This window comes from Eimeria acervulina, genomic scaffold, assembly GCF_000499425.1.
Source record: "Eimeria acervulina Houghton genomic scaffold, Eah_scaff954, whole genome shotgun sequence".
Taxonomy (NCBI): Eukaryota; Apicomplexa; class Conoidasida; order Eucoccidiorida; family Eimeriidae; genus Eimeria; species Eimeria acervulina.
Window position 1 is genome coordinate 1 of NW_013547055.1, and position 13,215 is coordinate 13,215.

The 13,215-nt window shown below is 48.3% G+C and overlaps 2 protein-coding genes across 2 annotated transcripts; both read left to right on the forward strand.

The window, feature by feature from the left end:
* Window positions 1-3,609: 3,609 nt before the first annotated feature.
* On the forward strand, window positions 3,610-6,511 carry EAH_00052790 (prohibitin, putative; the record flags this gene model as incomplete). Its single annotated transcript, XM_013391114.1, has 4 exons — window positions 3,610-3,697; window positions 4,030-4,173; window positions 4,672-5,093; window positions 6,206-6,511. The coding sequence occupies 4 exons, from the start codon at window positions 3,610-3,612 to the stop codon at window positions 6,509-6,511; spliced, it is 960 nt and encodes a 319-aa protein (XP_013246568.1).
* A 2,996-nt stretch (window positions 6,512-9,507) lies between these two features.
* EAH_00052800 (lipid phosphate phosphohydrolase 3, putative) lies at window positions 9,508-10,461 on the forward strand (the record flags this gene model as incomplete). Its single annotated transcript, XM_013391115.1, has 1 exon — window positions 9,508-10,461. One exon carries the CDS (start codon window positions 9,508-9,510, stop codon window positions 10,459-10,461), a length of 954 nt encoding a protein of 317 aa, XP_013246569.1.
* Between the last annotated feature and the right edge of the window lie 2,754 nt (window positions 10,462-13,215).

Sequence of the window (13,215 nt, forward strand, 5' to 3'; positions counted from 1 at the left end):
CAAATAGACAGGTAGGTCGTACCTCCAAGCCGTAGCTTCATATACTAAGTTGATTTCGCAGTTTGGGACAAGTAACACTACGAACTCCTGTACGAACTTGGAAAATCACAAAGGTAACTTGAGAAGGGTCTGCAGGCGTCGCTGTCACGTCTTTCGGCCCCATCGCTGCTCAACACGTTGTGTTGGCTAGAGAGCCATCTAGGAATGGAAGCCTTTCCTGGATGGCTATCTTGGGTACCAGTTCCCTAGCCCACTCCGTGTTCCTGCACTCTCAGCTTATGTGATTACATGTACCGAGACACAAGCAAATGCCCCGCTCGGTAGGTTTCCACCGTTTTCTGAGTGTCCGGTTCGCTAGCTGCCGTCTGCTGTTGGCTTTTCCTACAGGAGGCGGGGGTTCATTCACAGTCTCCCTATTCATGCTTCCAGTATATGGGTCTTTGACAACGCCATTTGCTTCCTTCTTAGCTAACGGTGTGGAAGTGGCATTTTCCCCTTTGATGGGTGTGGACTCCCCTTGAAGTGTTCCACACTTCCACCACCTAAATCCCCTCTCGCGACCCATCTAGTTCCCGATGATCCCTCTCCAGGGAGCTCCCTGCAAGGAACCACTGGAAGGGAAGCTCCAAGTCAACTTTCGACCCTGTATACTCCAAGAACTCACGCCTCTCGATGTTTCGTTCTATCGATAACTTTGCTTGGAATATTTTTTGTAGTTTTTCCAATGCCTGTTTCTCCGGTGAATTGGGGACGAATCTATGTCTCAGCGCACGTCGAAATTCTTCTATACACCAGGTGCGCTTCGTGGCGCCCTTGCTTTAGTACAGTCACCATTGTCGTGACCCCCCCCTTACTTTTACACAGGGCGCCAACAGCAACTGTAGCCGCTCAGGACATTCTTCAGAGGGTAGTACAACTCTAGAGAAGCAACGAGGTCTTCTAGCGCCCCCGCATCTGGTTCCCGTCATTTTTGAAAGGTGGGCAAAAATCGAAGGCGTTCTCCATGAATAGTTTTCGAACTGAAAAGACCTCTCCAACTGAATCAGCTGTCAATACAGCACCCGCTCCAATCCACTGCCCTTTATGCCACTGAAACCTCACCGTAGGGAGCTGAGACAACTGCAACCCGCTGGTTGTGCTGGGAGGAGGTACCCGGGTGCATAACAATATTTCTTTGTGTGAAGTGCATGGGGTCGCAGGTGGGTGGTGCTCAATGCATTAATTTGGAGTGTACGCAATGCAGTAAGCGTCAGCGAATGCGGAAAGAGGGAAAAGAGTGAAGAAGAATTTTCGGTAGTTGTCAATCAAAACATGTCCTATGGAGTGATGGCTTCCTGCTCAGTGCAGCTGTCTACTGCTCTTGTTTGCCTCTTTCCTGATTTAGCATCCCCACCTCGCCTGTAGTACAGCTGCCATCTAACGACAGAGCAGTCAGCAACTTTTACTTGGCGCCAATACGCCATGCATTGTGCCGTCCGCCTGCCGGTTACCATCACGCACCTCCCATTGTGACTTATTGCTTATTCATTATTATTTACCTTTCTCACCTCTGCGTTTTCTGCTCCTTTGTATTGTAGCAAAAGTATTTGAAGCCGCATGGCAGCGGTTTGTGGCCATGAGGCTTCACATATTCTTGAACATCTGCCTCCTCGAATGATGCATGCCGAGAAGGAAATGAACTGCCAGGTCCAGATAAACAAGGGGCACATGCCTCTGCTGCTGACCTCACAGCCACTGCTGCTGTAGCGCCTGCTGCTTCCATTGGTTGGGGCTCTCCCGCCGCGCTACGTTGCTCTGCAGCAGGAAGTGTTGCCGCCGCTGACGTTCCATTGATAGCTTCCCTTACGTTTCCTTAATTGTATCATAGCTTGTTCCTTTGTAGACTTGGGAATAAACATCCGTGTCGACACGTCTTGGAATGCTTCGAAAGTCTGGATGTGATCCGGCAAAGTGGTACCCTAGCCGAGATATTACCACCATCATCGACTTCCCAAAAAACGAAGAGGGTGTCAGTACTGTAGCGCCCCAGGTGAATTTGTGGAGATAAACAGAGATAATCACAAGGAATTCCCTCGCTGTCCTGCACCGCGCCACCCCTCATTTGTGAGCGGTGTGCCAAGGAGAAACGAGTCTTCATGAACTATTCTAGCTGTAAGGGCGTTCTCCGTAGGAAAAGGGCAAGAAGAAGATACTCATGGGGCTCTAGTTCCCCGAGGCGCCGAGCAGTTGGTCTCCTACCCACCGGACGACAGCTCTTGACCAATTTCCATTACATGGAAGGACAGAAGGGCTGTGCTGACGAAGATTTTGGTAGGGTACCAAAATCTCCAACACAGCCTTTTCTGTTGGTTTGGTCTCGTGTATTGTTCAAAACACGTTCGCTACTAATAACGACTATTCTCTAGGCTGCCACTCTTTGGGATGTTGCTTCCGTTGCTCGCAGAAATTCCGATGCGGAGCTACCAATGGCAGCAAGACCTCAATCTTAACGGAGGAGCGCCGAGAGTGGCAGTAGAGTCAAAGTAGCCAGGATAAGGGTTCTTAAAGAGAAGCTGATCACACAGCCAGTCTCAAGGTTGCCTGGGCAGGGCGGTACAGAGATTTGATGTTGGTGCGAGAGGAGGCGGCCTGAGGAGAGTTGCAACGCACGTTGCCTCTACGTGTGCTGCCAGGCAACCGCATCTGCGAGCACAACCGTGCATTCTTTCCTGCATGCACTAACACCATAGACAATTGTTGGATAGTTCCTTCGCCTTTAGTAGGTAGTCTGATTGCATGTGGGGAAATTTACCAACTGTGGACAGAGCATCCTACAGGTCCGCAGTGCTTGCCTGTCCCTCGCGTTGTGCTACCCACTACAACCAGGGTCCTGGATCTTAGCCGAGGAGCATTCTGAGATGCAATAAAGCCAAAGTACTTCATATGCGTTTCCTTCCAAAAGCAGCTGACCTCCGCTCTACTCTCTAGACATCCTGGACATAGCCGAGAAAGAACCTAGGGACGGTGCGGTGGTGGGCCGGCAAGCCACAAGTATCGTCATAGCTTCCTACAACTTCTGCTGCTATGCAACTCAACATGCAAGCATCGCTAAGCCTCCATTTGATGCATGCACAAACGCTGCAGACATGTGCTCAACACATTCCACATATGTGTTCAACATAAACTTGGCCGTCACGAGCCAGCACGTGCAGCCGGCGGCTCGCTTAGTTAGTGTTGCAAAGCAGGCAAAACGTAAGCCTTCAGTTCATTCAACAAGATGCCAGCATGATGCGTTTGGAAGGTGAGAAGAAAAGGAGTAGCTAATATGCATACCCTGCGCTGCTACGTCAACCGTCAGAAAAGTGCTTGGAGCGCACTTGACTAGGTAGAAAAAACATGGACAAAGAAGAGTCAAGTACATTAAACAACTTCACATATCCATTGTTTTGTTAATAATTAGGTCTTCTACGCGGTTAACGATGTTTTCTTCCGCCAGAGCTCGACTTGCATTGCATGCGGCGGCTACCCCACGGCGTCTGCAACATATTGTATAGTTCGTACTTTTATGTTTTGCGACATTTTCTCCTTTAAATGGAACTTCTGAGATAAACTGCAGCGAGAGGGTCAAAAATGAGCGAACGGCTCCTCACCAACATTGGCCGCCTAGGCGTTGCCATTGGGTTTTCGGGAGTTGTGGCGAAATCGTGTCTGTACGACGGTAAGCCAAGCAGTCGAGAGCTGTGAGCCCTCAACCATAAGGCGCAAATCCTTAACCTTAAGGGCCAAATCACACGCTGCGTTTCCGGTCTGTTCGTTCTTCTGCTGTATTTGCCGCTCGATCCTCCGAGTCAGAAGGCACTCGACGCCAGCTGCTGCGGGTTTTTTCCCGTGTCGAGGTACATTGTTAGGCCTTCGAGCCTGAGGCGTATAGACATCAGCCAAGTCTATTTACGCCTTCAAAATGTTGCATATGCCAGTCAGCTCCGCGGAAGTCGCTTAGCTGTTGCTGGCGGCTGGGTCGTTAAACTTTCATGATGCATCTTTGCTAAGGGGAGCAGCAGCATTGGCAACTATTCTCTTGCATGCAACACCATCAACAGCTGCACCGCCATCTGCGAAAGCGACTGCAGCAGGCGGATTTGGCTCATTCTGTCACGCGTCCGACGAGACGCAAAGCGTTGAGAGTCGCCGAACGTAAACAGAGTGAACTACGTGCAAATGTAAATGCTTTGATTGTAACTTGTTGCTCGCAAAGGGATGAATGCAGCTGTAGTGAGTTATTTTGCATAAGCAATATTTTGACAAGTTGTATGCGTATTTGCTTTTGGTGGCTTCCGTACAACCCGGAATATTTCGGTTGAGGCTTGTAGTGAGTACAAGACTACACGAGAGTAAAGATGTAGGGAGCAGAAACGGCCAAACAAACTGCCTTTTTCTGTACTTTATGTTATATATTACCAGCTTCACTGTAGCGGGCTTGTTGCCGGTGAGGAATTACGCAGAGATTTCTGCGAGGGTACGGCCTATCTCCATTTTGGGGCATGCCTCAGCAGAAATGTTTATTCAAAGCATGCAGAAATTTGTCCAGTCCGTGCATTTGTTACCAATGAGCAGGTGTTAACGAGCGGGCATCTAAAACATTCTCATTTGTTTTCGTTGCGTGTGTATTGTTTGTGTGTGGTGTGTGTGCAGTTGATGGAGGCCAGCGGTGCATAATGTTTAACCGTTTTGGGGGAGTGTCTCAGCGACCCGTTGGGGAGGGTTTGCATTTTTTTGTGCCGTGGCTGCAAGTGCCGTACATCTACGACATCCGGACTCAGCCGAAAGTGATCACAACGACCACTGGCACTCGAGACTTGCAAATGGTATCGCTTTCCCTCCGTCTGCTGTACCGTCCTAACGAAAGCCGCCTTCCCGTTCTGCACCAAACCCTTGGCCCCGATTTTGCAGAGAGGGTGCTGCCTTCTATTGGCAATGAAGTGCTGAAAGCAGTCGTTGCTAGGTACGACGCCGAGAGCCTCTTGACGCAGAGGGATCGGGTTTCGCAGGATATTCGGGAGCACATTACACAGAGAGCCAAAAACTTCGATATTGAACTCGATGATGTCGCCATTGTAAGATACACATATTCACACTCCCTACCTGCTACCGCTGATGCTGCCTTGCCTGGTGCAGCTGTCTTTTCGGGTTTGTGGTTGATGCTGGCGTTCTGGCTGCATCAGCGTGTAGTGACAATTGCATGCCAGGTCATTTGTAGAACTGTGGTTTTTACTGTTTTATTTTGCAATTTACACCCGACTTAGAAGAGGGGACAGCGCTGTGTGCCGGCGCACTTTTCTGTCTCTCTCCCCCTCTCACTGTCTCTGTCTGTGTCCGTCTTCCTCTCTTTCAACTTTTCCTGAGTTCCTCGTCTGCTTTGGCTGTGTCTTCTGTGTATTTCTCCTTCTGGCTTCTTCTGTATACTCCATTCTGTGATGTGCTTCTATCCGCTTTAGTATTTTATCACCGCCAAGGGGGAGCGTACGGCTGTGCACTGGTTCGTCTGCGCTTGTTAGTGTGTACTTGTATTTGGTGTCTCCTTTGGTCTGTTTTTTCCGTGCGTACGTGTACAGTGCATCGTTATGGGTGAATATGCATACTCATGTGCATTGGGAATGAGTATGTGCAAGCGGATTATTGTGTGCATGATTCTGGCGCAGGGGTCGGGGACGGGGGCATCATGTGTATTTAAATGTGTATCATATATCTATGTATGTGTACATTATTGTTGTGCTTGCATGTACGGTTTGTAGTTAGATGTACATCAATTGTGTATGGGCATGCATGTGCAAAGACGCATGCAGACGTACATGGGCACGTGTAGCGTGTGGACGTTTACGTGCGTCCGAGCACCTGTGTATGTCTACGCGTTGTGCTTATGCGTATGCAAAAGCAATTTTCCAATACTAGTTGAGATGCGAGTATCCACGCTTGAGGGAACAGTTGTGACAGCTTTTTTTATGCACCAGACTGTACTTCATGCGTACCACATTATCTGCGTGACGTAGCAAACACTTTCCAACAAAATCTTCGGAAGCTCGCTACGCAACACGTTGGCATATGTAATTGACCGCATAGTCCTAGATGTTCTGATCTCATTGCGCCTGTGGGTGCATGACTCCCAACCAGATGCGTTCTGTTTATTTGAGCGCGTGACTGGGTGTGTATGCGTGGCGCGTGTATTCAGACACATTTGAGCTACGGAAAAGAGTTCTCTCGGGCTATCGAAGAGAAGCAAGTGGCGCAGCAGGAGAGTGAACGGATAAAGTTTGTGGTTGCGATGACGGAGCAAGAGAAAAAGGCAGCAATCGTTAAGGCAGAAGGAGAGGCAGAAGCTGCTTCCCTCATTTCAAAAGCCATCAAGGAGCATGGAGGCGGCCTAATTGAAGTGAGGCGCCTCGATGCTGCGAAGGAAATCGCCGAGGCGTTGGCAAAGTCAAAGAATGTCACATACTTGCCGCAAGGAGTCAACATGCTCGTTTCTCAGCCCTAAATGCACAAACAAGGCGGGCGGAGTGGCGGGTAATTGCACGTTAAATACCTTGGCAGTTGGTAAATAGGGCACGAATTAACTTCAAGGTTATATGCATATAAGCGTAATGCTATGCGGATTTATTTACCATCCCTACAGATGCACAGTTTCCGGCTTATGAATGGGCACGTGCACACTCGGCAACTCTATGTTAGGCGGCTGTTTAAGTTGCTGAATCGTTGCAGATCAACAAACACACGATGAACCCTGTACACTAAGGACATCCCATTCCGGTTAGTATGGGTAGAGCGAGTTACCTCGACAACCCAAGCTGTGAATAACAAGTTTGTACACCAGCGGAAGGAGCGAGAAAAACTTGAAAGCAAGAAGATGCCGAATAATTTGGTTGTTCTGTCTGACGCCCCGCACATTCCCAGTGGTGGCGTGCAGGCGGGCCGCATTTGCCGGTTTGAAGGTTTGGACTTCCGATGTAATTTTGTTTTGGAAACTTTGGCGTGAAGCAGAACGAAAGCTGCGTTCGCCTTCGCGTAATGCTTCGCTGACACGTCTGAATTCACTTTGTTTTACTTATCTACAGTGGGAACGCGTGCCCTCATAGTTGCTCGCTATAGTATAGAAGTGCTATATGAAGTCAAATTAAATGATCTAAAAGCAAAGATAATTATAAGCATGGGCGAAAACAGTGCGAGTCAGGCATTATAGTTCTTGCCCGTTCTAACTCGACTCTTCTGTCGTACGTTGCGCCTGTTCTGCACGCTCATATCTAGAGAAGCATATAAAAGTCGAGACTACTCGAGACTGCGAAACAGCTTCGTTTGGGGCCAGGCACACATATTGCACCTGCCCAGATCTACCGTAATTCGCGTACCTTCACACGCATTGGGTGGCGTGAAGTACAACTACGGAAGCACCTCCAGAGAAGCAATACCCAAACCTCTCCACGTTGCAGTTGCTCGGTGCTTTGAGAACAAGCTGTCTAAACGTGTATACGGGTATTAAGTTTAGAGTTCATGGTTTGTGCCTGTTGCGGTCTTCATGGCACGCGTCTTTGCTGTTTGCAACAGCTCTTGTGCGTTCAGTTTCTTCCTTGAGTCTTCTCTGCTCTTGTTTTCCCCTATATTTAAACAATAGTTAATGCGCACTCGTTTTAGCTTGTAGTCAAACCGCATAGAGCACATTCTGAGGCTTAACTTCCGAAGCGGTGTCCGCTGGGTATAGCAGAGGGGTTGAGGAGGAGCTAGCCAGCCGGCGCCTGTCCTCGAAAGACCGTCTCATGCTTTTCTGCTTTTGTATCAGATATACAGCATAACTCATTATTCGCCGTACGAAAGATGCTATGAGCTTGTAACACAATTGTACATTAAGTCTAGAAGTCTTCTTTACTGCTGTTACTTAACTCGCTTTGTCACCCTCTTGCAGGACACGGGTGCGCTATCTAGATGCACTTTGCAAGGCCATTTTCGCAGTGGACTATTACTCTGCTCTCCGCAGCCTAGTGCTTCTGGCAACCAACTGGATGGCCTACGTTTCTTTGTGCTCTATGCACTCCACTGCTCTGTTGCTTGATCGAGTGCTGCCGCACAATTCACAACGCTGAACTGCCGAAGCCACCATGATGTTTACATATACGCAAGTGATATTAAGAAGCTAGTCTGAATAATCTGTGTTACTGTGCTTTCTTGCATCGCGCTCTGCGTGCCTAAACCTAAACACTGCATAGGGTTTCTCAAGACCTGAAAACTTAAGGCTTTCCTGGTCGTAATGCTCAACACGCCACTGATAAGCATGAACCGCTTATAAAAACACTGTCTATTCAAGTACAGGGAGATTTACACTATCCGAGTCCCACAATGCACGTACGTGGTAGTGAAGCCGCCACGTAAGGTATAGGCTAACTGTAGCACTGGAAATTGGGGATAAATCCCAGGTAAATGGCACACTGGATGGGTCACTGGAGTAGCCGAGGAAGCATCGTTTTAGTTATGCAGGAAAATTATTCATTTATTTGATTCGTACCCCCTCTCCTTCGTGCCCAGCAGCTGCTCGCCAGCTTTGCGGTGATCATCCCCGATCACCGGAGCAGTTGTGCCTCACTTTCCTTCCCGTAAGTTGCTCCCTATTCAAAGCAAGAAGAACACAAATATTTAGACCAAGTCAAAAAAAGGTTTTAATAAAAGATCATGGCAGGGAATGATGCAAAGAAAGTAAATCCCTAGTTCTGGTGGGGCTGCATGCACTCTGCTCGCGAAGGAGAAAAATGGCGTTCTTCTGAATTGTACGGTCTCTATGCAAAAAGCATTTCATTGAAATTCCTTCTTGTTTTTTCTTGCGGGGCTTTGGAGAATTTATTTCAAAGCCAGGTTATCCAGCTCCGCCGGGAGGCCCCTGACATAGCTCTGGACAGCTAGCGAACGACTTCCGCGTTCACCCCCGGCGTGTTTGCCTCCTCCCGTTCTTCCCCTTCAGTGGCTATTCCGATTATCAGGTCAACTGAAAAGCTCACGCATCCTTTCTGACGGGGAAGAGATTTACCCTGGCGTTCCTGTGCAACTATTGACCGAACGAGCGAGCACTATCTTCACTGTTGCGTGAGCATACTTACTCTTTTGACCTTTTTCTACCCCCTAACTACATACTGAAGATCTGCTTTTTATTACTGCCGAACAGACAATTGTTCGGAGAGCATAGGGTGGGGAGACGCCGACCAAAGCCTCAGCAAGTGCATAGGTTATTCTTGCCAGCCCGAAGCTATTAAGTGGAGAACTGTCGATCCCCTCTTTATTTTCGTTCCGTATCATCTGCATAGCATCATTTCGGCGGTGAAATAGTCTATTTTCTTCCGCTGGACGTCTTGCTAATCCTCGTTCCTTCCCGGCAGTCTGCTGTTGGAAAAGACAACCGTAAGGGCATCTGACCGCTTTGTTTGTAAACTGCAAGTGCAGCTGCATCGGTGCAACCCATTCTTTTGCTTGGATGCATGACGAAAAGTCTAAAGAATGCAGTTTGAGACGGTAGGGGGTGCTGAAGCCCCAGGGACCTCTGGGCGGCGTTCCCTTTGGGAAGATGAAGGCTCGCGCTTCGGCTCGCCGGAGAGCACAACGATCCGCCTGTATGTGCATCTCTTCTGCGCTGCCTGCATGGGGGCTTTTGTCATTTGGGGAATCGTGGCTGATCCTCCTGTCAAAGGGTTCTTCTGCAATGATACAAGCATCCGGTATCCCCTGAAGGAGGAGACCGTTCCTGCTAATTTAGCGACAATAATCGTTATTGGAGTTCCCGTCATCATCTTCGTCGCTGTGGAGCTTTTGCACGCATTTGTCATCGATAGGAGCAGCCTGACCTCTACACAGTTAATGTGCTTCTCTGTGCCGAAAATGCTCATTGATATGTATCTTGTGGTGGGAGGATTTGCATTTGGGCTTCTCGTGAACTTTGCTTTGGCAAACGTTGCTAAGCTGTGCATAGGCAGACTGAGGCCTCACTTCCTTGCCGTGTGTCAACCCAACTGGAATGCGTTGCAGTGTACAGACATGACAGGTGACCTGTACATTAACTCGTATGAGTGCCGCGGGACAGACCTGGCAGCGATTAAGGAAGCTCGCCTCAGCTTCTTCTCTGCTCACAGCAGCAACTCTAGCTGTGCCATGATCTACACTCTCATATATCTCCAGTACCGCCTCTCAACTTCCTACTGTGGACCCCTCATCTCTTCTTTAAGGCAGAGGCAGAGGAGCAACAGTAAGGCCAAGTGGGCCTGGGATGCAGCAACTGCCTTGCGTCCTTTCATGCAGGCTGTTCTTCTCATTCTGTGCCTGTTCATTGCCCTTTCCCGTGTTATGGATTTCTTCCATCATCCAACAGATGTACTAACGGGCCTCTTTGTCGGAACAGTTATTGCTTTTTATTCGGCCTTCTACGTCAGTAAACTGCACCTTCTGGGACGGTTCTAACGCTGGCCTTTTTGCCGTTTGGGGATGTATGCCGATATATGAACCAGGAGTAGTTGAAGGCCGACTGACAGTTGGGAAAATAGAAGACAAGCCCTGTTGCAGGTTTCAACAGATAAAACTCCAAACAGGTTGCCGCTGCAAGTGATCTTTTGTGGGTCGTTGCACGGAGGATGAACGTCCCGGGAGGCCTTCTGCTGAGGTGATCAATGATGTAAACAGGGTGGTTCATTTAGAAATCAGTCTGAGAGGCAGCAGCATTGGTGTACGAGCTGCGAACTATATGAGGGAAAGGTGCAGGCATACATAATGTTTGAAGAGCATTGCGGTTGCTGTTCTGGAACTCTTTGCATGAACATAAAACTCAACATCACCCAAGAGGGTCAAATTTGAACCAATGGCAGCAAGTTACTTAAGCTGTGGAAATGTAAAGCTTCAAAGGAAATTCTCTCAGTTGAAAAGAAAGAACAACATGGTAGAAACACTTGGCCGCAGGCGAGTATCCTTTTGTTGTAGTTCTGAAACCTAAAGTCCCACTCAACACTGAAGGCAAATGCCCTATTGTTTCTCCTTTATTCGTTTGACTTCAAGAGTTGTTCGTGCACAGGACTCTTCAACGCGCTGGAGCTGTTTCGTCCCTTTAGTCGATTTCCCCTTTTCCCCTATCGGCACACCGCCTTGAGTGCGTTAACATATATCACTTCATGTATTACATGAAATGATTTTGTAGTGCGGTAAGGTTCTTTTGACACAGACTAACAACCCATATTATTTTGACGTGGACGCTTTCTCTACTGTTCTTCATAGAATTCACCTCCAAGCGTTTTCTGCAGTGGTTCTCCAGCTATTAATCCAGAAGCAGAATCTTTTTTGAACTCAGTACTTGGTATTGTGACCTCGTAAGAATAATGTTCTGGTGAACACATGGCGTTATTCCGTGCATTGAGCGCGGCGCCAAAGCCACCTTGCTTGGTAACTGGTAAAATATCAGTCATGTTATACGCAATAAGCTGGCTTTTCAAGTCCACCGACATGGTGTTGAGGGGGTTAAAGATGAAGCGTGGATGCTCCATACGTAAGCGCTGATCTACAATGACCCTGCTAGATCTGCAGCAGTTTTGCCAGCAAGCGTTTGCGAGGATTTTCCACACATGACGCCTAACTCCTCCGTATATTAAATATCCCCGAAATACGAGTTCCCGTGCCTTTCTGCTCACAATAGCGAGGCTGCCCCCCCGCCCCCCCTCATCTACCAGCATTGTCACACGCTACACTGGGACTGGGCAGCAATAATCGGACAGAAACGAGGTACTTGCAATCACAGTCGCTTGCACCCGTCTGCCCTTAAACCGCTGCTCGGGGTACCAGCAATTAAAGTCGGCGCTTTTCCAGGAGGTATGAGCATACTGCTCTACTTTCATAACCGTCATAAGGGGTGGGATATTGAAAAATGAAACTGTGAGTCGCATGCGAGCCAGTATCCCAGGAATTTTGCAAGGTCTGGGGTGCCAGCATCTTGTCAATCTACACGCGCCTACCTGATCATTGGCATTCGCCGGAGGCGCTTAAGCTCCTCTGAGTACCAAAATTATGCAACGATTCAGCATTCAAACAATCAGGCTTTGCAGGTTCAAAGGGTTTGAACAGAGAAGATGCTATTGTGAGAGCATTTCAAGTTTCAGCCAGTTGCCATGCTACAGCACAATAGCACCTTCAGACCGTTCCAGTGGCACCTCGATCGTAAGAGAGAACCGTCACAAGCTGCGATCGAGCCAAAAACCTCGAAGAAAACATCTTTTTAAAAAAACTGCTGACCCACCTTCCAGTTTCCAGGACGGCTTCAGCAGGGCCTGGGGCTGGTAGTCAGACGGGGCAGCTTCTCACAAGTTCCAAGATGCTGCAAAGCAATCCCCCATAAAGGCGTACCCACGCCTTGTCTTGGTGCACGGCGGCGGTGTAGACGATCCTTCAAGACCTATCTGCGCATCAAGCGTCGACCCATATGCTAGTAGATATGTAATTACTAGGGAGCGGCTCCTGCTGCTCGTTTGCATTGAGGACTGGTGGTAGTGCTGCTGCTGCAGCGGTTGCTGCAGCTGATGCCGCTGGTATTGCTGTGGATGCATGTTCGCCCCCAATGAGTCATCCATAGACTGCATAAGACTGCATTGTGGTGAAGCTATTCAGCACAAACGTCCCTCATCATGATAGGCTTGTTTCTGAATCGAGTACGCATTTAATCCTCACAGCTTTCCATCTTTTGGTGTCGTTAATGAGGTTGTATCTCCTGCCCTAAGCTTCATTCATCAGACCCAGCATACAACCCCAGTTCAGCAGCTCTGGCAAGTCATAAACTTTAAAAACAGCATATATACCTCGAAGTGAGCATGACTAGGAGGCTATCATTTCTACTGGTTTTCGCGCGGTTCAGCGTGTTGTTACGGGGTCGTGGCGTTTCATTAATCGCCTTTTCTGTTCCCTCTTCCTGTAGTCTCTTCACGCACATCCCCTCTTTTGCAAACCGGGAGAATGTACATAGTGCAGAAGACGATGAGCAGCTGGGTATGTTTTTCCCGACTTCGAAGTTTCGGATTTTTCAGATGCCGTCTTTCCTCCTCTAGGGTTTTTGGAAATAGTTCGACATTCAATCAAGGCCTATATATATATATATATATGTATCAAGGACCTTGTCTATATATATATATATATATATATAGACGTATACGAATATATATATATATATATATATATATATAT